General features: G+C 47.3%; 1 protein-coding gene across 5 annotated transcripts in view; it reads left to right on the top strand.

Moving 5' to 3' along the window:
* The first annotated feature begins 7,385 nt into the window (after window positions 1-7,385).
* The window catches only part of PRRC2B (proline rich coiled-coil 2B), a 31,743-nt gene continuing 15,891 nt past the window's right edge, over window positions 7,386-23,237 (top strand). For 4 of the 5 annotated variants that reach the window (XM_018074227.2, XM_018074224.2, XM_018074226.2 and 1 more), the window contains exons 1-15: window positions 7,387-7,585; window positions 8,513-8,690; window positions 8,884-8,986; window positions 9,938-10,010; window positions 12,323-12,466; window positions 13,107-13,348; window positions 13,731-13,852; window positions 14,274-14,416; window positions 15,086-15,176; window positions 15,585-15,777; window positions 16,152-16,467; window positions 17,089-17,279; window positions 19,344-19,548; window positions 20,303-20,522; window positions 21,139-23,196. In XM_018074227.2, the coding sequence (XP_017929716.2) occupies window positions 7,471-7,585; window positions 8,513-8,690; window positions 8,884-8,986; window positions 9,938-10,010; window positions 12,323-12,466; window positions 13,107-13,348; window positions 13,731-13,852; window positions 14,274-14,416; window positions 15,086-15,176; window positions 15,585-15,777; window positions 16,152-16,467; window positions 17,089-17,279; window positions 19,344-19,548; window positions 20,303-20,522; window positions 21,139-23,196 (4,394 nt within the window). In that variant the 5' untranslated portion in view covers window positions 7,387-7,470. Of the gene's footprint in view, window positions 7,586-8,512; window positions 8,691-8,883; window positions 8,987-9,937; window positions 10,011-12,322; window positions 12,467-13,106; window positions 13,349-13,730; window positions 13,853-14,273; window positions 14,417-15,085; window positions 15,177-15,584; window positions 15,778-16,151; window positions 16,468-17,088; window positions 17,280-19,343; window positions 19,549-20,302; window positions 20,523-21,138; window positions 23,197-23,237 lie in introns of all 5 variants that reach the window. The other variant, XM_018074225.2, reaches the window with a different exon arrangement.

The following is a 23,237-nucleotide window of genomic DNA, read 5'->3' as shown; positions in this document are numbered from 1 at the left end:
CCTGAGACTGCAGAGAAAACAGAGCAGCTTACTCAACAGCTGATGGCATTTGTGTGGAAAGAGCTGTATCTGTTCCTGAAAAAAGGACTGTTTAACCCAAAGCACTGCCAGCTTTGCTCTGATTTCATCTCTTGGAGCTGTGACATCTCTAATTTCCTCTCTGGTTGTTTGCTATAAAATTTATGTTCACTACTGAGAGACAGAATAAGTTGCTGAGCTTGGGACCAGGTGAAGGATTAGTGAAATGTTTGACAGAGAATTATTATTCCAGTGGCCAGTTGTGGCCTTGGCTGTGTAGGGCTGTGTAGGGTTGTGTAGGGTGAGGTGTGTCTCATGGTTTGGAGGCTCAAGCTTGGGTTCTGGAGCTGGCAGCACACTGGTGTTTCACCTGTGCTACTCTTACTGTGTCTCACCTGGGTTATGTGGGTATCATTGCTGTGATGACTTCTAAAAGTCTGTGTGGCAGAAGTGTCAGGGCTAAGGGAATTTCATGACCTTAACATGCAGTGGACAACCTTTTCCACTGGAAGAGGCTGTTCTGGATGTGGCAGGTGCTGCTGCAGTGCATTCCTTCCTCGTTTGACTCATCTTTGCAACTTCTCCTTTGTGATCGAGAGCTACATTTTCTCTGAGGATCTTGGCATGGAGGTTTGGTGGCTGGGGTAGGGACCTGAGCTCTGAGACTTCTTACTCTCTGTGGTGTTAGTTAAGCAAACTGTTCCTCTGCCTTGGTTACCCAGGTAAAATAGAACTGATAGTACCAGCCCTGTTACCTACCCATCAGGAGATCCCTACCAGCTACTCACAGTCTGTTGCTGTTGCTCAGATACCTAAATGCCCAGTTTACCTTACAGTTCAGCTGAATGTTGCCAGGAGCTTTCTGAACAAGTTTTGCCAATGGAGCATTATGCCAGGTATTCCTTTAGTATTTGGATTTAAACTGCTCACTTGTGATCAGCTTCCTTGCTCTGGCATTGAGGGAGCAGGATGTTGTATCTGTGTGTTCCCTCTGGACATTCACATCTCAGAGGAACTGGAGCAGGGCAGAGTGGAAGGCAGAATCACTTTGGAGGCTGTGGGTAGTGTGTTTTCAGCTCTGGGCTTTGCTTGTGGAAGAACCAGAACTAAAGTACAACTTAAGTACAAATCTTTAGATTTACACTTGAATATGAGCCTTGTTGGGCAGGCAGTTCACAGAGATCATGAGGTTGCTTCCCTTTCCTCTTGTAGCAGAGGGGTTGAGATATGGATCTTTTGAGGCCACAGATGGTTCTTGCTGAACTGAGTTGCACTGTCCTCCCCGGGTTTTGCCTCTGAAATGTGAAAAGGCAAAGAAATAGGCTCCTTTATTTCTACTGTGTCTTGTTGCAGAAGTACCTGCCAGGAGGTCAGGAAGTCAGAGCCTGATGGTGCTGGGTCCTGCCTTGTTTGACTTCTTCACGGCCTGGATGAGAGGGCAGGGAGTGTAATGTTGGTAGCTGGTGCCTGCAGGTTGTTCCACGAGATACCTTCCTGCTTCCCTGCAGCATTCAGCTCTTGATTCTGAGGGATGATAAGAAAGCCCTGCAGCACTTCCTCTTGGGTTGGAGATAAGGTTATACCTTCCTGACAAGCTGGCACGAGCGAGTGGGTCAGTTCCTCCTTTACAGCATGATGGGGCAGATGGGTAGGAAACTGGCTCTGTTTCTCTGGAGGGCTGTTGTAGAGAGACACTCCTTTCAAGGGAAGGATTAACTGCACACCTTTGGTTTTCTGTTACTTGAAAAGGAGGGGGAGTTTCATGAGCACAGGATCTCACAAGTACTTTCTGTGGGCTGTGGACCAGCTTTCTGATGGGATTTTTTTTGCTCTGTGCCATAGTCTTGCATACTCAGGATGAACTATTTCTTTGTCTGCATCCTCAATTACTGGAGGTCAGGGCTCCTTTCCAGGGTGTGGCATTGTCTGTCCAGCCAGCACAGAAGGGACCACAGAACTCGTTAATGTTTTTGTGTAAATACAATTGAGCTATTCTCCAGACCCCAATCTGCTTTATCTGTTTTACAGTAAGTTACAATTCCACCCTTTCTGGCTACCTTTCTCTGCCTGCCTTCCCAGCACTGGAAAAGCTGTTCAGCAGAGAGGTGAAGCTTCTGTATTTTACAGGCCGGATCTGGGATTGCAAAGATCTGTTTTCTCTAGAGCTGTGCAGTGATTTAGTGACAGTAGTTGTGATTCCCAACCTGTTGGTCCATTTAGAAGAGGGCAGCAGGTGAGCTTGGTGAAGACAGAACTGAGAAAATGAGGTTGTGTTACAGGACATGCCCTTTCTGTCTCCCCTGTCATGTTTTATCTCTGCCTGTAGAGCCCCACAGCACAGAGTTAATAACAGATCCACTGTCCAGAAGGCTCTACCTCCCCTCTTCATGGTCCTGCTCTGTGCCTCAAATCCCAGGAAGCTTGGCACAGAGAGAGGTCTGATGATGGGGCTGGACAGCAGGCAAGCCTGGCAGACAACCTCCAACCTCCAGTACTGCTTGGCTAACAACATATCTCTGCAATAAATCATGGGAGATATGATCCTGTTCTCCCACTCCCTGTTTTTACAGGAGACAGGGTTCATGGGAAATGCAGAGAGAAGGTGGAATTGTGCAGGATTAAAGGAACTGGTGCCATCAAATACATCTATTGAGCTTGTGAATCAGGAGCTTGGTGATGGGGTGTTTTATCTCTTCTCTGCACTGCAGACTCCTGACTTGCTTCTCCCTATCTGGCAGGATTTGGTGCCATTTTCTGACACCACATTTGGTGCTACATCCAGATCTTGGCAGGTCCTTTTTCAGGTGTACCAGCAAATCTTGGCAGCTCCCTCTGGAAATAATTCAATAGAATGACAGTGAGCAGTTTCTTGTGGCTTAGACTCTTGCTGCAGCCTCTGCCTGCTGCACAGCTCTTCTGATTGATCCTGTTGGCTTTGTACTTGTATGCTGATATTCTCCTGTTGCTCCCCTCCTTATTAAGCAATGTCTCCTGGGAACTGAGTTCATCTGGTCCCTTCCCTGCTAGGCTGATGATCCATGCCTGGCCCAGACAGGGTCTTCTGAAGGATATTAGTGCATCTGACACCAAGCCCCTGGGCAGGTGATCACACTGTTTCACCAAAGCCCTTCCGAGGGCAGCCAGTGGTGTCTTTCATCGCTGAGGCAGGTGGTGAATGTTTCACAAATAGGTGGTTCTTGGTGGGACAGGTTCCAGGAGAAGTAGTGGTATTTCTCTGTTGACAGATAAATGTTGAGCTCTGGAAGTATCAGCAAAATTGACTGTGTGTATTTAAAGAAGAATGAACACCACTAACTTCCTGTAAAACTATACTGTTTTTTTTAAAAGGTTTCACGTTACTAGTATCATGTATTTCAGTTTAACATCAACTCCAAACACTTCTCTCTTCTGAAAGTACTGTTCAGCTTTTCCAACCTGTGAGTTTCTGAACAATTTGTATAAAGTTTCAGGTCAAAAATCATCCTGCTTGTGGAGAAAAACCTTTTCACTGTTAATCTCCATCCTGGTGCTTTGTTTTGTGTTAGTGACTGCTACTGTGAAGTGAGCAAGGACTGAAGGTCTGCAGTAGTCTTGGATCCTTTGCCCCAGTGATTGTGCTCAGTATAGAGCTCAGTGGTGTGCGAGCAACTGAAGTGATTCCTTCTAGTGTGTGTGTTACCTTTCAGAAGTCTGTTTGCCCTGCTCAGCTAAGGCTGGCTGACTTCCAGGTACTCCAGCTCCATTGAAGTCTTGTGAATAAAACACCAGCAGCCCAGCCTCCTGCATACATAGATTTACAAAGAGCTTTGCAGACAATCCTGTTTGTCAGGAATCTCTCCCTTTGGCCGTGTTTTCAACTCGGGGGTTTCCAGTTGTTACCAGTGCCAGTAACTCAAGGTTTTCATAGGGTTTCTTTTGCAGGACAGGCTCGATAGATCCCTGCTGTAGCTCCAAGACTTACATACTTATTAATCTAATGTCTTTAAGACATTAAAATCTCTTAAAATGTCATTGTTACTCTCTGGATTAGAACATACCCCTTCAAAAGGCAGTTAGACAGGGTCAGTACCCAAACATCAGATCCAGGGTAACACAAAGTGGACATGAAGACGTGGGAACAGTGGAGCTCTCTGCCCAGGAAGTGGTTCTGGTGCAGTTATTTGTACCCTGGGGTCTCTAATGGAACTGGTCATACTGCAGTATTTTATGATTCCTCTGAGCCATTCAGTATTTTGCACTCTGGTGCTGTCCCTTGATATAACAGTAGACATTGCTAGTCCTGCGAATGGGAAGAGCTAAGCTGTATACTAAAGCTGATAGCAAACTTTCCCCAGAAGAGCTCTATAAACCCAGAGAGAAACCTTGCAGAAATGCTGGGGATTGATTTATTTTTGATTTCTCTGTAATGGGATATTGCTTTCTTCAGGGTCAGCTCTCGGGCTCGGGAACCCTGAGCACAGGTCAGCGACTCTGCCGGCGCTGTCAGTATTCGGTTGTCAGCATTGGCATGTGCCTTGTGGTTCCATGCTCTCCTAATAAGGAGCATGCAGGCAGGCAGGTCAGTTGTAAATGAACTCGATTTTTATCAGAAATGGCTGTGCTCTGCAAGACTAGAAGGCCTGTATGATCCCTACCCGGATTCCCTGCGTGACTGTGCCATGGGGAGATGGTCGATAGTCGAGCATTGCACCAGCCTTGGGAGGCTCTGTGGCCTCTCTGAAGTGCTGTGGGTGACCTGGGTGCCAAGTGATTCCACTGGCCAATACACCCCTGGGTCTGCAGCTGGCTGGAGGGATGGGCAACAGGGTCCTGCCTGGGCTCTGATCCGGCTCAGTGCTGTATGGAAATCGCTTCACCTCTCCATGGACTCGCTTCCCCCTTTGGAGCACACACACACATACCACACAGACAAAGCTGTGTTTCACATTCAGCTTCAAAGCATTGAAGGAGTTCAAAGTAAATCTCATTTATCCAGACAGCAGTTGTGGCTGTCCCAGAAAGTTTGACAAGGGGCTTTATCCCGACATGTCCCCAGCTCTTCTGTTCTCAAGTGGTTGTTTATTCCTCCCTCATCCTTTTAATGATATAAGATGTAATCAAGAGGCAGCTGAGACCTGGTTACATAACTGTTGTCAGGGTTTCTCTTTGGCTGCGTGGCCCTGTGTGCTGTTTGCACACTGACTTTCAGGAACTCGGGGATTTTCTGTTAACCAGATAACTCCTGAACCTGATATGGTAGGTGGTTTGTTGTTGTTGGGTTTTTTTAAATACCTGCTAATATTAATCTGGTTTAAGTTTTCTAAACCTCAACCTGGATTTTCTTGGTTTTATTGTGAGGTTGGTAACAGGATTGACGTGGTTTGTTTAGACCCCAAGTCAGGCTCCCTCTGCAAGGCTCAATATACCTGTAAAAGCAGGTGGCTGTGCTCTTGCCAGCACAGCACCCTCTGCTATTCCCTCTGCTCTGGGCCTCCCCACAGTTCTGCCTGTTCAAACAGCTCATTGTTCTCAGTCCAACTTCTGCTTTCCTGCCAAGTTTGTGCTAATCAGTGTGTTTTCTCTCCTTTTCTCTTTTATGTCTGTCCTACTAATAAAATACAGTGTAAATGGCTAAGTGAGGGAGGAGCTGTTGTTTTCTTTGGCACATGGAGGCCATCTGAGCAAAGATGGAACCAGACTGAAGCCAAAGATCATTTGCTACTCAGCAGGCAAAGGTGCCTCAAGGCTTCCAGCCAGCCCTGTTGCCTCCATGGGCCTTCATGCTGCAGCTCCCTGTGGTGGTCCAGCAGAGATGCTCTGAGGGGCATCTTGTGGAGTCTGGTGTTTTTCCTGAGCATCCCATGGATGCTGTTACTGAGTGACAGAAGATTTCCTCTGTCCCTGACCACGCTGCCTTAGCACACAGAGTCCATGGATTCTTGCTCCTGACAGGCCTGATTTAAATCCTGCAATATGAGAACAAACACTATATGTTGCCAGGTTTATTGGTCAGACACTTGTCCCCTGGTAGCAGCCTTTAGATGGCCTTTACTTGACCAGTTGCAGTTGGCACTACATTCCCAGTCTGGCTGTATCCAGCATGTTTGCAGTCTGTGCTTTGGTTTGTACATAATGTGTGGTGCACTAATCCTCTTACCTGGAAATCATGTTTGATAAGGCCTTGCTGGTGGGAGTTGTAGCCTCTGGTCAGACAGTTTCTTTCAGAAGGAGTGATTTCTGTCTATGTTGGAAAAATGCTTTCAGCTTGATGAATTTCAGAAAGTGTGAGGGGTGGGAAGGTCGGACATGTATCACATTTTGTTACTTCAACACAGAGTTGAAACCCTAAGATGGGACCTAGCAGATGGTGTAATAAAACTGCCAGCAGTTTTAGGCTTGAAGTGGAGACTTTACAACAAGAAATCGGGAAATCTAAATTATGTGTGAAAAGGTTAGATTAAGCTCCTAGATTTGAGAAAATTGAGAACAGAATTATGCTTTAAAAAAAATGAAAGAAAGGTCAACTGAAAGTAAGCAAAGTGTCTTTTCTGACATAGAAGTTGATGTGCACTGCCCATGTTTCAGCATGTTTCAGCTTTGTCCCAGGCTCCAAGAGCCAAAATGTGGAAGTAAAGAGACTCCCTCATGATGGGTGTTAATCACAGCGTGTTGTGCCAGCAAAGATCAGAGTGAAAAATTAACAAACCACATCCATTGTGAAAAAGATACTTAAAGCTAAAAGTGGTGTTCAAGGTGCCAGCAACAGAGAAATGTAATTTTTTTGGTGTTTTCAGGAATCATAGTAGAAGGGCTGAACCCACAGGCTCAAGAGTCTGAATCTGGTACATAACTCACTCTCAAGGCCAGCTAACGGGGAAAATTTGAAGAAAGAATTCTGTTGCCTTCAGTTGATGGTATCAAAGCATTAATTGCTGGTATAAGTCATTAGCTGTGGCTGGTGTGGAACCATAATCTAAACATTAGAAACCTGTCTGCCAGTGCTTCAGTGGGAAACCCAGTGATAAATTCTGTGGTATAAGATACGGTGCTTTTCTGTCATTTATGTTTAGGAATCCTTGTGTTTTGCTGCTTATTGTTAGACTTACTCCTTTAAAACAAGGACTGTGTTGACCTCTCATGTGTTCTCATACTTGAAGAAACTCACCTCTTTCAGTGCTGGAGTGGCAGGAAAGCATGACACTGTGAGAAGTGTGTTCCTGCAGTTCTTCTAATTCAGTTTGCGAATCTTAAAGCCCACAAGCTTCTTGTGACTAAAGAGGAGGGAGTTAAAACCCTGTAACTTGGTGTGCGTGCTCACTGAATATCTGCAGTTCTAGCTGTCGTGTGTGCTTTACTTTTTACTTCTCTGTGGCTGAATAATCTGTTTGATGGTGTTCTCCTGGTTCTCTTTCACTAAAAGGCAGATCGGGAGCGGCGCAGAGAAATTTCCTTACTAGATGACATTTCATCGCAATGTCCGATCGTTTGGGGCAAATAACCAAGGGAAAGGATGGGAAAAGCAAGTACTCGACTCTCAGCCTGTTTGATAAGTATAAAGGAAAGTCAATAGAAGCTATCAGAACTACAGGTAAGAAGCACCCTCAGAAAGCTCCTTTCGGTGTGTTCCCAAGGGTGTTGTTGCAGAGCTGTTCAGGTTGTTGGCCCTGTGGGGAGGGTGCCCAGTGGGTCACAGCTGGGGTGCAGAGTGTTTGGGCTGGTGTCTAAGCCTGTGTTTCATTAAAACTTCAAGGAAAGTGCCCATGGCACTTTGTGTTGCTCTTATTGTAGAGACATGGAGGAAGGACACAGGACAGCTGGGGGCTGTTGGCCTTTTTGTTTAGCCTGTGTCCTTGCTGCTGAGTGGGCAGGTGGCAAACTTGAGTGAAAACCTTACCAGGGCCTTAGGCTGTGCCAGGACAGGGCAGTTGAGCTAACTGAGGTGCCTTAAGCTGGTCAGACCTTGTCTGAGGAGAGTCAAGGACTGAAGGCCACCTGAGTTGGTTTTGCAGTAGAAATGTGACCAGAAGTATATGGTGGGGTGAAAAAAATGAATCTTGCCTGGGCTGGCTCTGGATTTAGTGTGATAGTAGAAAACAAAAACCAAAATACCTTTTTAATAAATGTGGTCTCTGGTGGGTAGAACTGGCAGATCTAGACCTGGGGACTCCTGGATTAGGTTACCAATTGGTCTGCTAAGAGCTGGAGTTGAGTGGCTGTTTCCCCAAGCTTTGAAGGGGTGGTGCTGCTTCTCCTTGGTGAAATGAAAGAGGAGGATTTGCACAGGTAGCTAGAAGACTCTGTGAGCACTTCTCTAGAGGAGAATTATTTCTCCTTCCCTCCCACTGTGGGAGCTGTTTGCCAGCTGCTACAACAGACGGTCCTGTGGGAAACGACCTGTGTGTTGACATAGCAGCAGCAGTTCTGTTGGGACTGCACCCAGCCACAGTATCCTAATTAAGATTACTTATCTGGCAGGATACAGCCCTCTAACCTGCTGCTGTTCCTTTCTCACTAGTTATTCCTAGACATGGCTTACAGAGTCTTGGGAAAGTTGCTGCTGCCCGGCGCATGCCACCTCCTGCAAATTTGCCTAGCTTGAAGTCTGAGAACAAAGGAAACGACCCCAACATCATTATAGTACCCAAGGACGGTACAGGATGGGCAAACAAGCAGGATCAGCCAGACCAAAAGAGGTTGGTGGAGTGAATCTCTGGTAATTTTGTCAGCGCTGCCGTGCTGTGTGTTGGACCCTAGTGATCAGTTCTTTGTTGTCCATGCCAATGTAGAGCCAATGTTTTAGCTTGATCTTTTAGCAACTGCCATATTGCCAGAGTTGTTTTGTTGCTCTCTTTCCCCTGTGATCTCACCTCTGCTGTCTCTGCTCAGTTCCAGTGCGACGGCTGCACAGCTGCAGGAGTCGCTGCCGCAGCAGGGTTTGCAGAAATCTGTCTCCAATTTACAGAAGCCGACACAGTCAATCAGTCAGGAGGTAGGTGCAGCTGGTCTCTGACTGCCACCCTGCTTCCCCTGTCCCCAGGCAGCCTAGGGGTTTTCTTTAATTGCCTGTGTTGCCTTGCACAAGTAAGAACAGCTCCTGTATAATCAATTCTCATGGAATTGACCCTCTAGAGTCCAAAGTTACTGTGCTGTGTTGCATTTAAGAGTATAATTCTGTGTATGTTACTTCTGTGTCTTTCAAATGTGTGCAAAAAGTCTAGTTGAGGTCTAGAAAAAACCAATTAAACTGTAGGATAGCTGGTTAGCACTTCTAAACTGTGTTACTTTGGGTCTAATTCAAGTGTCACATGGTGACAACAGACCCAGTGCTTGCTCCCAGACTTGATAGAAAGAGATCAGGTCATGTGGGAGAAGTCACCAGTGTCAGGACCTGAAAAAGCTACTAGCAAGTAAGAAGCTGCCCTAGAGAGTGCAGGGACCTGTCCCTCATGCTGTAGATTTCACACTTTGAGTTTTAAAAAATTTCCCAGCCCTCGAGGTTCAGAGAAATCACAACAGGGGTTATGATTTGAAGGGAATAGTGGTTAATGCATGAGAAAGTAGGGTAGCCTTCAAGCTGAGGTGTAGCATGGAACAAACCTAGGAGATTGAGAGAGAACATTTGGGTAAATGCAGCAGAACAAAGGGAAAACCTGATTAGAGTGAGGTAAACAAGAGAAATGGTGTGAGTTGGTGAAGATGAGCTGGGGAGACATTAGGGCAGAGAAGAGGATTTTTGCTGTAGCACTGTAGTACACTGGAGTGGGGAACAGCTAACTTTAGCCCCAACAAGATGAGGGAGACCTGGGGTATCAAGTGGTATCTGGTGGGTGATCTGGAGGTCTGAAAAAGAGGAGGTACCAGCCAGGAAATGAGAAACAGTCGTGAAACTTTGCTGATCTGTGGGTGTTGGGGTTTCTTGTTTGCTTTGTTTTGTTTTCAGAGTACAAATTCAGTGCCAGGTGGACCAAAGTCATGGGCACAGCTGAATGGAAAGCCAGCAGGACAAGAAGGTGGTGAGTATGATAAGCAGAAATGGAGCTGGGTATGTTCCTGCTTCTCTCAGTTAGACATGAGATGGAGTGGACTCCCATTTCTTCCTGCCCTCCCTGTCAGACTGGTGCAGAATGGGACACAGATGTCTTGGTTACAGTGCAGAGAGACCTTACGAGTTTTCTTTTCAGTCTGTGTAATGTGTTGCCTGGAAGGATGCAGGTGCATCTGCTCAGGTCTGCCAGTGCAAGACATGGCTTGAACAGAATGTGTCTCAGGGCCACACAGAACCAGGGTGATTCTTGCTCTTGGGATGCAGCAGGGAGTACTGGGTGAAGGTTTTGAAGAAGAAGGGAAACATTTGCCCCCTCATCAGCATCTTCTGTCAGTCCAGAGCAGTGTATAATAAGGGTGAGGAAAACTGAGTGAAAGAAGGGAGATTCTCCCTGAGTAACTGTGCTACTAATGGCTTCTGCTTGACTGAGAATCCTGAAGCAGTGTTAACACGAACTGGGAGTTTAGTTGTCTTCAGATGCATCCATTTCCACACAGGAGGTGGTTTCCAGCTGCACTGAGTACTGCCATTAAAACCATAGTGAGGATAGCAGCTCAGTTCCAGTGTTTTAATGTGAACAGACCTGGAACTGTTCCGTTGTCGAGTGAAATTGCAGAGAGATGTGAAAGAACTGAGAGAGCTGCTGATTGCAGAAACAGAAGGGACGAGTTTACCCTTAATTAAATGAGGCCCTTAGTGAGAGGATGTTTCTCAAAGGCCAAATGTTAAAGCAGAGACTTGTGTTTGCCTGAGGTTAGTGACCAGTGCAAAGACTGTCTTCTTTGCTTAATTGGTACTTTTCCTGCCCAGTCATTTTGAAATCTGATAATCTTAACAGTGTTATTAAAGATTTTTTGAAAACTCATTCTAGGTCACACTTACCAATATAGAGTTCTCAACCCAAGAAAACAGTTGCATATGTGGCTAAGAGCAGCTTAATTAGAAGGTAATTGAATCACAAAAGCATCAGAAATGTGGCTGAAAGGACTTCTTAGACCATCTCATGCTCACACCTCTTCACCAGTGGCATTGAATAGTTGCTTTTCTTTCTAAGCTAATACAGCAGTTTCTAATATTATGGACAAAGAGGAGAGTCTCTTGCTTTTTGCTCTTTTTAAGTCTTACAGCTATAAAATCTTTTTTGGGGGGAGTTTCTTGAAAGACACTTACCTGTGCCATTCTAGCTCAGTGGAATAACACATTTGAAATCAGAACTCGCAGCACTTCTCAACCACTTCGTGGTGTATTTGGCAAATGTTCTTCTTGAGTATTCTCATGTCTCCAAAATAGCAGCAGTTGCAGTGTTTTCCCTGGAAATCTCACATGGGAGGTCTTGTGCAGTGTGTGAATTCCAGAAAGTGGAAGTTACTAAAACCAATCCTTCTTGACTCTTCAGGACAAGGAAGGAGAAAGATAAATGAGACTCTTTTGTCAGGTCTTCAGTACTCACTGCTGATACTTCTAATGTGATAATTCTGAAATGCCCTTTTTAAAGGGAGCATTATCCAAGTAACACTAAGAAACAGTTCTCAAAAAAGCAATTCTTTTAATGTTTAATAGTGCAATAATGCTTGCAATTTCCTTTTATTCAGTGTTATCTTGCTAACAGGTTTAGGAGAACTGCTCTGTTTTGTGTTCCAGTCACTGGCAGATCTTTAGAATTGACAGAAAACTATCATTCTGGGGTGACTGATGACTCAGCAAGACAATTTGACAGTGACTAGAAATGAACCTGGCCTGATCTGACCACTGATCTGCATCTTGAAAATGCTGCAGCAGGGAGGAGAGTGGGGATGGCATGTAACATCCACCCTTCTCTGTGATCTTTCACTAATATATTGGCAGAAATCTTAACAATAGACTTCCCTGGCAGAGTGAGATCTGAGCAGAAACAGTCTGAATAGAAATGTCAAACGCTTGATAGCAGGGTATGATCTATAAACGATCTTGCAGAATTTATATCTCTGCCTCTGTTTGAATTCTGTACTTTACAAAAATAATTGGAAGCCGAGAAAGTTCACTCTGACTTCGTTGAATGTGAGAATTGAAATGAAGATCCCAAGTTAAGAGCGTGGGAGTGCTGGGTGAGGACATGTGTTGTGTTGGTGACAGTGTCTGAGAGTGTTTGGGATGTGAGCTGAGGTGCCGGTACAATAGTAACTTGGGTTTAAATGTGCCAGAGGCCCAGATTCTCAGGAAACACGTTTCCAGGCTGATCTTGTAAGGGAGTTGAAAGAGTGGAAGGATTTTCTCTGAGTCCCACACTTATTTGTCTGACAGGTTCAAGGGCCTCAAGCCGACTGTTATCCTTCTCTCCCGAGGAATTTCCGACGCTGAAAGCAGCTGGCGAGCAGGACAAGGGTGGCAAAGAAAAGGGCGCCTTAGATCCGTCGTATGGGCCAGGACCAAGCCTCCGCCCCCAGAGTGAGTGAAGGATTGTGTCCTTCTGCCTTATCCCAGCTCATAACCCCAGAGACTGTGTGTTGTGCAGGGCGTGCCAGTTCACAGCAGTATTCCATCTTTACATTTCCTTTTCTCTTTTTATGAGCTTACATGTGTCAGGCTGCCTAGCAGATGATCACAGGTCAGCATGTGGTGCTTTTGTTCTGTGGTCCAGACAGCTGGGAATGGACTGTCATCTACTATATTAATTAATAAAAGTTGCTGTGTGATGTTGCAAAGCAGGCCCCTCCCCCTGGGCTGGTGGAGCCACAGTGAAATGAGTGTGTGGTGTGATGTGGCTTCTCTTTGAGTGTTTGTGCATCTAATTGGCATTGATTCTGCAGGGTAAGTAAGGACTGTGGAGATGGGGAGCAGAGTTAGTAGGAATTTAGGCTTATTGACAAATAAGGACACCACTGGTGCAGCAATTCCTTAGTAACAGCTGATGCTGCTTATTTCTTGAAAGAATAAACAAAACTGGAGATTTTTCTTGGTCCCTGATATTTTTTCTACAACCTTAGTGTAATTAGGGCTTGACCAGAGCACCTGACATTTCGAGACTTTCTGGCAGAGCGACTGTCTGCATTTACAAATATTAACATAATTGTTACCTCCCTTCCAGATGTCACCAGTTGGAGGGAGGGCGGTGGGAGGAACATAACCTCTGCTACATCTCTGACCGCCTCCCCTGCTGAGCTGGGCAGCAAGACCTCCAGCAGCGGGGACGGAGCCCCCTCCTCGGCGAGCGCCAGCGACCCGAAGGAGCCGTCTCTGCGCCCGGCTCAGCCCGTCCGCAAAGGGGCCTCACAGTTCATGGGAAACGTCTACCAGCCACCTACATACCATGACATGCTGCCTGCTTTTGTGAGTTACCCTTTCTCCACAGCTGTGTCATGTCCTTGGTTCTTACGTGTGTGGGGGTTGAAGTCGGCTGAGATGTGTTTTCTGGACTCTTGGTTGCTCACGGATCCTTCTCTTGACCTGTTTTTAGTTTCCCTGGTTGTGCATTTGCCCTTTCATCCTAGAACAGTGCAGCACAGCCTTGCTCAGCCCAAGGAAAAGTTTCCCTTTCCCTCTAGAGCTGGGGAGGGAACCATCAGCACGTGGCGTGTTGGGCAGCCAGACATGAAATGTTTGGTTTCCCTTTGTGCGGGTGCAGCCACCGTGCACCTGTTGTAACCTAATCTGGGTGAACCTTCCCATGGCAAGGAATAAAACCAGACTATTTTGCTTTGCCTCGTTCCAGATGTGTCCACAACAGCCATCCGAGCCCCCTGCACCGCTGGACCGAGGGTCTTTCCCTGTTCCTCAGCTTCGCCTTGAGCCCCGGGTACCTTTCAGACAATTCCAGATGAATGACCAGGATGGGTAAGGCTGCCATCACTGTCCAACTTGAGAGGCAGGTTCAGGGTGTGACATGAGCCTTAAACTAGGCAAGATTTTGGGCCAAGGATGCAGTTGTGTGTGTGAAGCTGCAGGCAGCCACGGGGGAAACCAAAGCAGCAGTGCTTTGCTCCAGCTACAGCAGCAGGTGAAATGTTGTGAGGCTGTAACCACTGTGTGTCTGAAGTGTGTGATCCTGGATTGGAGGGGTTGCAGCTCTGATCTGTAAGCCTTAGGCAGTGGGTACCAGGTAGTGAAGGCAAAGAAGCTTTACTGCTCAGGGAGAGAAACTTGGATGCGTTGTATTATAAGTGTGTGGTAGAAAAGGACTGACTCATAAAGTCAGCTCTGTGTTCTTTGCTTTACTGTTTGCTGTTTCTAACCATTTCTCTGTGTTTTGCTGTAGAAAAGAGAACAGGCTCAGCCTGTCTCGCCCAACACGTCCGGTTCGGCAGCAAATAGAGCGAGTGCCCCGGCCCACCATTATCAATGCAGAGAACCTGAAGGGGCTGGATGAACTGGACAATGATGCAGATGATGGATGGGCAGGTAAAGTGCCTCCATTCTCAAACTTCAGGCAACATAAAGTAGCCAGGATACTCCTGTGGCTCTGTTTTGCTGCCACGGAATAAAGGAGTGGGAAGCAAAGAGTTGTCTGTGTAGTTGTGCAATTGCTGCTGGTGTAAATGATGACACAATGGATCCTTCTGATCCTTCCATCACAATGTGCTCAAGGAATCGGATCTGAAGACTCCTAAAAATCTGAAAACACCAAACAGCAGGAGGTTTACCATTATGGCTGCTAGGAGGAAGAATTAGTCCTGCCTTTTCAGTTCATTATCCAACTGCACACAGTCTGGTTTGATGTTTGTCTCCTCATTTGCAGCCCCCATTCCCAGACTGTTTGCTGCTGCTCCTCTGGGAACAGCATAGCCATTCAGCAGTGTGTGTCCACACTGCTCACATAATTTCTTGCCTGATCTAGTTGAAGGTGTCCCTGCTCATTGAGGGAGGTTGGGCTAGGTGACATTAAAGGTCCCTTCCAACCCAACCCATTCTATGATTCCCCATACCTGTGGTGGACATTTGGCTTTGTGAGTAGTTTATGCCAAACCTGTGTGTTCTGGAGTTTAGTGACAAAGAGGGCATAAGCTTTGTCAGGAAAAGGGACCTGTTTCTTTCCTCTCACATATCGCTTCTCCATTCCTGCCTTCATAGGCATTCATGATGAAGTGGATTACTCTGAGAAACTAAAATTTAGTGAAGATGAAGAAGAAGAAGAAACTCTTAAAGATGGACGACAGAAGTGGTAAGAAGTGGCTGTATTTGCACCTACAGTTTTTTCAGTAAAAGGGAACAATACCAGGATCTTTAAAAACTTGTTCTAAAAATGTGGTGTCTCGAACCCTCTGATTTCTTGCTGTAACACTGTTGATTCCACTGGCCATTGTTTGATTGGGCTTCAAAGATATGTGTAGGTCTTTAAGTTGAATTCCAGTTTTCCAGGCTTTTTTCCGCGTCCCCTGCCCATGTCTCACCTTTATCCTGCTGCACAATGGTGGAGTTGATCCTTGTGCACCTTAGGAGAAGCACATCTCTTGTTCTGGTGTTTTTTTCAATCTTTCTGTTGTGTTCAGTTGCCTTTTCCACTTGATAAGGCTGCAAGTGCTTTCTGAGGCACGTAGCAAATGCAATAGCGAAGCTGTTTCTGTGGCAGGAACAGCTGGGATCCCAGGAGGCAGCGACAGTTGTCCCTGAGCTCTGCAGACAGTGCAGATGCCAAGCACACCTTGGAGGAAGGAAAGAATTGGAGCGAATCAGTGGGCTTGTCCCGGCCAGTCCGGAAAGTGCAGGAATCGCAGCAGCCTCCAAGGAAGCTGAATGGCTGGAGTTCTGCATCGGAATACCAGGTAGGCTGAACTCGTGTGGGTGGGCTTGTGCTGCTGGATGTGACACATCGCTGTCCTTAAGAGGCCAGTTTGACATTTTATTGGAAATGGAATGCTGATTAATTTCTCAGTTCTTGGTTTGTATCCAGCTGGAGAGAAATCCATCTGCATAGCACTTCCACTAGGGAAAAGAAGTTGAAGCTGGTCCAGAGCAGTGGTGTTGTCAGTGAGAAAATGAAGCTATTGAACTAGACAGCAATAACTCCCCCCAGTAAAATAGAGATTTGTGCCTGAGGATAGAGGGGGGGGAGGCAGGAGGGGATTTCCTTGGCATGGGATGCAAAGGTCAAGATAGGTTGGATCTTGCTTATTGAGGAATGTTTTTTCTTTTGCAGAAGCCCGCTCTGGGAAGTGTTCTCAGACAACAGTCCATCGAGGATAAAGAAGAAAAGGTGCCCCTGAGACAGAAGTTTGTGCACTCTGAGATCTCTGAGGCTGTGGAGAGAGCCAGGAGGCGGCGGGAGGAGGAGGAGCGGCGAGCCAGGGAGGAGCGCCTGGCAGCCTGTGCTGCAAAGCTGAAGCAACTTGATCAGAAATGCAAACTGGCTCAGAAGAATGGGGAGACCCAGAAACACACAGAGAACGAAGACGTGCGACCCCCAAACACAGAGAAGAGCACTGTGCAAGAGAATGGCCATGCTTTCCGTAAAGGTACAGAAACAGTGCTTGACTCACCTTGTGAAAACTGCTTTTTTGCTGCTGTGCTGATCCTCTTACCTGGAGTGGGGGAGTTCCTGGGAGGGAGCATTCAGAGGGCCCTTCAGCTGCCCTCGAGAGGTCAGCTGCTTCAGGTGTTCTGCAGAGTGTTTTGCATTGGTGACGAAAGTTCATTAAATAGAGAAAGCTATTAAAACAAATGCAAACTTCTTTAGTTGCCTTTATCTGTGCTCAGTCAGCTGTGCTAGCAGAGGCCTTGTTGGAAAGGGCCTCTTGAGCTTCTCAGGATTGGATGATAATATTAAGTGCTCATGGGCACAGATCAGAAAATCAGTCAGCAGTAAGTGCTGGCGGGTTTAAGGACTAACAGGGGAAATGGACTTTTTCCCCAGTGCTTAAGTAGAAGGCTGATAGCAGAGGAGGATCTGGGAATTTATCGCTAAAACAAGATGGACAAAGCCCTCTAGAGCTGTCAAGGCAAATATGTGATTGGAATAAAACTCAGCCATGTATTGCAGTCAGGACATGCCCACACCTGTGTATGTTGTGCTGTGGTGTGCACTCACAGATCCTGTCATGAGCAGGCCTCTTTAAGGTTTATTTTCTTCTCTGCAGCAACCCCTGAGTTTCACACACAGGATGTGTCTGTTGGCTACCTGGAAGAGGAGACTCCTGCCCCAGCAGCAGCAGCCCAAAGCAGCAGTGAGGAGGAGCTCAGAGAAGCTCCCTCCCCAGCACAAGAATTCAACAAATACCAGAAGTCTCTTCCCCCACGATTCCAGAGGCAGCAGCAGCAACAGCAGCAGGTAATAGGTGTGACACTCTCACCCCTCTTCCTGTGGACCCCTACCAAACCATTACCTTTGTTCAGTTCTCAACACTGTCAGTCTTTGAGTGGGGGTGATAAATGGGATTTTACCCTGGCCTTTTTCAGTATTTCTGATCATGGTTGTATCCTGTCTGACAGATTAAAAGAGCTCTATATGGCTTACATGAATTTTTCATGCACCCTGTGATGTGGAACTGTTGTGGATAGGGCTTTCCATGGCTGGGAAGAGATGTGTACCCTTATCCTGTTAGATGCAGGCAGCCATTTGCTTGCCAGGGGCAAATTGTGCAAAGGGTGGCAAGTTGTTGGACTGCTTCTGGACTGGGAGGGAGTTGTAGAGCAGCTTCTCATTCCACCTCCTGCCTTTGCAGAGGGCTGGTCCTTTACTTTGCTCTCATCTTCCACCTACCCAACATTTTTTCCTGTAAGGGTCTTTCAAATCATTATTTTCTTTGCTCCATAAGTATGTCTGGTCTTCACTGTTTCATTTTTGTTGCACTGAAGACTCTTCTGGGGCTCTGAGACACCAGCCCGAACTGCTCTGTGCATCTTGCATCTTTGCCTGACCTTTCAGTGCTGTATGTGCCCTAAGTGCTGTTCAGCTCTGCTTCCAGATGCAGTGAGTCTCTGTAGGGCAGCAGAGCCAAACCAAAGGACAGAATGCTCAGGCTTGAGCTAATGCAAAGTTAATTGCCGTTCTTCATAGAATAACCACTTGAAACGTGATACAATCAACACTGCTGCAAACCTTAGTGGAGAACTCACAACTGGCTTTTGCTTGGAAGCTCAGTAATTGCTCTTTTATGGAATGTTCCCCTGTGCTCGTTGCTCAGCAGTTGACATTTTCACGATTCAGATGTACGGCAGCAAACGCTGCTTAATGTTACTCTTGAAAAGAGATGCTCTGAAACTAAAAAGAGTTGGATGTCTTTGCTGTCGTGCTAATAATACCACAGGTCATTGCTACTGGAAGAACCTGGAGTTTTATTTTATTTTCTCTTATCCTCTGTGATGTTAGTGTGTATGAGACAGTGCGTGTTTTGGCTGGCTTGTATTGCTGCTTTGGTAGCAGTGGCTCCATGAAAAGAGCAAAATAAAAGATAGTGTTGGTATCATGAAGGAAGTATTTTCTCCAAGGTACTAGAGGGCTAGATAATGCAGATATAATCTTTGCATTTATCAGTGTCTTTCTTGCTGTAATGATGTGTCAGGTTCAGATTTAAGGGTGCCTCTCTTGCTCTGCAGCGGGGAATTGGCTTTTTTAATAAACAGTTACAATATCTGACACTGTTTTGTGCTTACCAAGAAAAGATGGTAGAAAGCTTGACAGGTAAGTAGATGCATTTCATGTTAATTGGAGCTGTTTACTGTTTGAAAGCCTTCTTCAGTACACAAAACTCCCTTCAAATATAGGTTCTTTTTGGACCTTTAGCAAGAGTTAAATGTCAGATCGAATTAACATCATGACAGTCCTCAGCTAAAGGAAGGTGGACTGGCTATGTGGGAGATGGGAAACAACCTGCAAGTGTCAGCCCATCTCTGGAGGATGCACAGGAAATGCTGTAAAATATTAATAGCTCTCTTAATTGAGTTTAGGTTGTTTTTATCTAATATGTTCAGCTAACAGGAGTGGAACTAATATATATGCACACTAAATAAATTAGAGCTGCATTTACTGAAAAGTGCAACATCTTCTAAGGTATTTGGTTCCAGTTAGGAAGTGGTGTTTGACAGGAACCTGTCCTGTATTCATAGAAGCATTGAGAACTTGCAAACTCTGGTCTTAGAGCTGATCCCTTGTGTTTGGCCACGTAGCCTGGCCCATAGTGGTGTGACATTCTGGCTGCTCTGGTATTTACAGAATAACAACTGCCACGTTCCCAGTTGGTAGTGAATTGGCCTTCTCTGCTCCACCCTCCCATCTGATCTGGGATTGAGCCTCTAATAGATGGCATGTGTTTTCCCTTGGCTGACAAGTATGTAAGTGTGATTCCTGGCACCACAGCCGTTCGTGCCCAACGGCCCATCCTTTTCCCTGCAGGAGCAGCTGTACAAGATGCAGCACTGGCAGCAGCAAGTGTATCCTCCCCCATCCCATTCCCACCCTCAGCGGACGTTCTACCCGCCGCACCCCCAGATGCTTGGCTTTGATCCTCGCTGGATGATGATGCCCTCCTACATGGACCCTCGCATGGCCCAGAGTCGCACCCCCGTGGATTTCTATCCCTCAGCCCTTCACCCTTCAGGTAAGGTGTTTCCAGTGTTTATCTTGGCTGTTGAGTTGGTCCATATCTAGAAATTGCTGTGTGTCACCCGTCTTGCCTCTGCCCAGACTTTGCACCTGGCTGGCATCCCTTCTCTAGGGATGAGAAAGTCGCTTGCAGTGGGAGGTGGTGAAGAAACAGAGGTTGAGAGGGAGTTCACGTGCCTGTCCATCCCCTGTGCTGCAGTGGGAGACCTTCCCTATCTGCTTTGTGACCTTAGCAGGTGTGACTGGTCTTGCCCCTTGAAGGAAGGGGTAGTGAGTCCACTGATCTTGCCACTTGAAGGAGAAGGATCAGTTTTGGAGTTACTGTGATCATGTGAAATCTTAATAGACCTCCTTCAGGAAATGTGAAGGAGAAACCCAGTCGTTCCTGAACTGTGTGCTCTTAGCACCTTCCTATCTTGTTACTGATCTCTAGAGGTGTGAATGTAAACATTAGGGTGTATAAATCACTTCCTTGAGATTGTGGTTTGTTTTCACACACCTGTTTGATTCCAAGCCAGTGATGCTGTGTAATGTCTGTGCAGGCTGGGTTCTGAGAGCTGTGTCACCTTTTGTATTACTCCAGGTGCATTTCCCAGCTGTGCATTTCCCAGGCATTTCCCCTCTGCCAGAGAGGTTTCCATGGCTGCAGTCAGCTGCTGCCCTAGAAGGAAGGGGAAAGCTAGTGGGTTGTTTAATTCTTCTTGTCTGTGAGATCCTAGTGCTAATGGCATGAACTCTGTCGTGAGCAGGAATTATGAAGCCCATGATTCAGCAGGACTCCATTGGTGGGAGCAGCTGTCGGTCTGAAGATCAGAACTGTCAAGCAGGGCAGGCAGAGAGGAAAACTGCTCCCTTGGATCCTGTGCCAGTGTGGGGCCAGGACAGCTACACATCTCTGCAGAGCAAAGGATACTCCCTGTCACATCAAAAACAGGCTGACAACATGAGCATGGAGGGACTGCATGCCAGGTGAGTGTCCTCATCTCCTGTCCTCATGCATGCTGTGGTGGGAGGTGCTGCCATAAGTCATCTGCTAAAAAGCAGGTGTAGAGCTGACCCAAAAGATATCTCTGAACAGGCCCAGGTACTGATCTGGTAGCACTCTTACACTGTTGAGTGTGGTAAAGACTGAGCTATTCTATCTGATGCAGTCAAGGCTGACCAGCTTGGAGCCTGTTCAGTAAGGGAGAGGCACTTGTCACCTACATGGGAGGGTACAGAAAACAACTAAAAAATTCTGATACCTTTTAGTTGGTCTCCTAGTTCTTTTTGCTTTCTAAAACAAATTCCATGTTCTCAGATCTCCACATATGTTGGAGGCTGAATCTTCCTTCATTTCGTAAGTTTGCTGCCCATCTTTAAAAGATAGAGAATTGCTTTCCTTATCATGCATTGATTTGACAAACCAGGCAGTACAGCCTGGGGCCCCAGCAGATCTGCCCAGCATTCTGGGATTTATAGGCTCATTTAAAATAAACCTCACTTTATTTATTTATTTCCATCTCTTGTGCCCAGCCTGGGCCCTTGGAGATGTGCTGTGCTCTGCATTACCTGACTTCCATTTGTTTGTTGTTTTCCTTCTCAGGAATGACAGTTACTGTGCTGCTGGAAGGCCAGAGAGTCTGAGCACCCAGCGAGATCTCTTTGAGGAGAGAGGGGAGGAGTATTTGAATGCTTTTGACAAGAAGGCCCAAGCAGACTTTGACAGCTGCCTGTCTTCTCAGAGGATAGGCCAGGATCTTCTGTTTCAGCATCAGGAGACTGTGCAGGAAACCTGTCCTGCTGGTGGCCGCCATGGAAACTTGAGGTGTTCACCCCTCGAGCCTGACTTCATCCAGGCGGAGAAGAAGCCTGAATATAATGGCTGGGATATCAGCCACCACCAGAAACCTGCGGAGACTGCAGCGGAAGTTGCTGAGGAAGTGCCCAGGGATGAGCAGACGTTCAGTGCTGACCCCTGGAAGAAAGAAGGAGCCAATACCAAACAGGCCACTGAGGAGACATCAGAGTGGGCTCCCGAGAACCGCAACACCAGTGGTCAGCACCAGGAGCAAATGGGGAGGACACGGCGATCCGGCCCCATTAAAAAACCAGTCCTGAAGGCCCTCAAGGTTGAAGAGAAGGAGAAGGAGATGGAGAAGGTTAAACTGGAGGGAGAGGACACTTCACGCCCACTGAAGGAGAAGGCTGCTGTTCAGAAAGTAGAGAATGAGTCAGATGACTCTGCAGCTTTGCTGAACTCCACACGTTATCTGCTGGATGATAAAGGTTCTTCCCAAACCAGCCTGGCACGAGAGGCTGAGAAATCTCAAGAAGAAGAAGAGGAGGAGGAGGAGGAAGAGAAGCCAGAAAGAACCTGGGAGAACAAACTATCCAGAGAGACTGGTGATCTCCCGCCCACAAAAAGAAACAACTGGATCTTCATTGATGAGGAACAAGCCTTTGGTGGGAGAGGCCAAGGGCGTGGGCGAGGGAGAGGCTTCAGAGAGTTCACTTTCAGAGGCCGAGGCACTGTTGTGAGCAGCCGAGGAGTCTACAACAACCAGCGGAGCAGCCGAGGGCGAGGGCTCCGGGAGTTCAACCAGCCAGAGGACTTCCCCAGAGGGAAGCCAAGGCGCCGGATCGCGAGCGAGACGCACAGTGAAGGGTCAGAGTACGAGGAGCTCCCCAAGCGTCGCCGGCAGAGGGGCTCAGAAAACAGCAATGAAGGCTCTGTGCTGGACAGGGAGGACAGTGATCTGAAAAAGGGAGACTTCAAAGAGTCTTGGAGGTCCAACAAAATCTACTCGGATGATCACAGTAGCCTGGATCCAAAGATGAGGGCTCCGAGAGCGTTCGGGAGGTCGCTGCCACCAAGACTGAGCAACTCTGGCTATGGGCGAAGGGGTTTCATGGGTAAGGAGCCCACCCAGTGGCAAGGCAGGAGTGGGGGAGCAGGGTGGCAGGAGTACAGCCACACCTCTCCATCGGACACTTTTGGGAGCAGGCAGCAGTCTGACAGGGACTACATCCAGGATTCTTACAAACACACGGATTCCTTCTCCAGCCGGGTTTTTGATGAGAGTCATCTGGATGACAAAAGGCACTTTTTCCAGGAGGATTACTCAGCAGATCAGGAGAACATAGAGAACAGGCCGTTCAGGAGGCGCCGCCCCCCCCGCCAAGACAAGCCCCCACGCTTCAGGCGCCTCAGGCAGGAGAGGGAATCAGTGGGGCAGTGGAACCCCGAGGAGGGGGGCCCCAACCTGCTGCCCAGCCAGTGGCCCAGCAGACCCAAGCTGAGCGCAGAGAAGAGCAGCATCTCGGGCAGGCGGTCTCCTGAGCTGTCCTACCAGAACTCTTCAGACCATGCCAACGAGGAGTGGGAGACGGCATCTGAAAGCAGTGACTTCAGCGAGCGGCGGGAGAGGCGGGATGGAGTCCCAGAGAGCGAAGGCCAGCTGGAAGGTGGCCTCAGCACCGGGAGCTTGGGAGAGAAGAGGGAACTAGCAAAGAGAAGCTTCTCAAGCCAGAGGCCACTGGTGGACAGGCAGAGCCGCAAGGCTGAGCCAGCAGGGTTTGCAGAGCAGTCTGTCAGGACTGGTGTAGGAGCAGCTTCCAGATACGAGAGCCAGCAGAACGGGACCCTGATAAAGAGCAAAAGGTAAAGTTGCTTTCTGATCTGTCACCTGATATGCAGATATT

This window comes from Manacus vitellinus, unplaced genomic scaffold (assembly GCF_001715985.3).
Source record: "Manacus vitellinus isolate BGI_N305 unplaced genomic scaffold, ASM171598v3 scaffold_27_pilon, whole genome shotgun sequence".
Taxonomy (NCBI): Eukaryota; Metazoa; Chordata; class Aves; order Passeriformes; family Pipridae; genus Manacus; species Manacus vitellinus.
The sequence above is the reverse complement of the archived record's forward strand: the minus strand, read 5'-3'. Positions and strand labels throughout refer to the sequence as shown.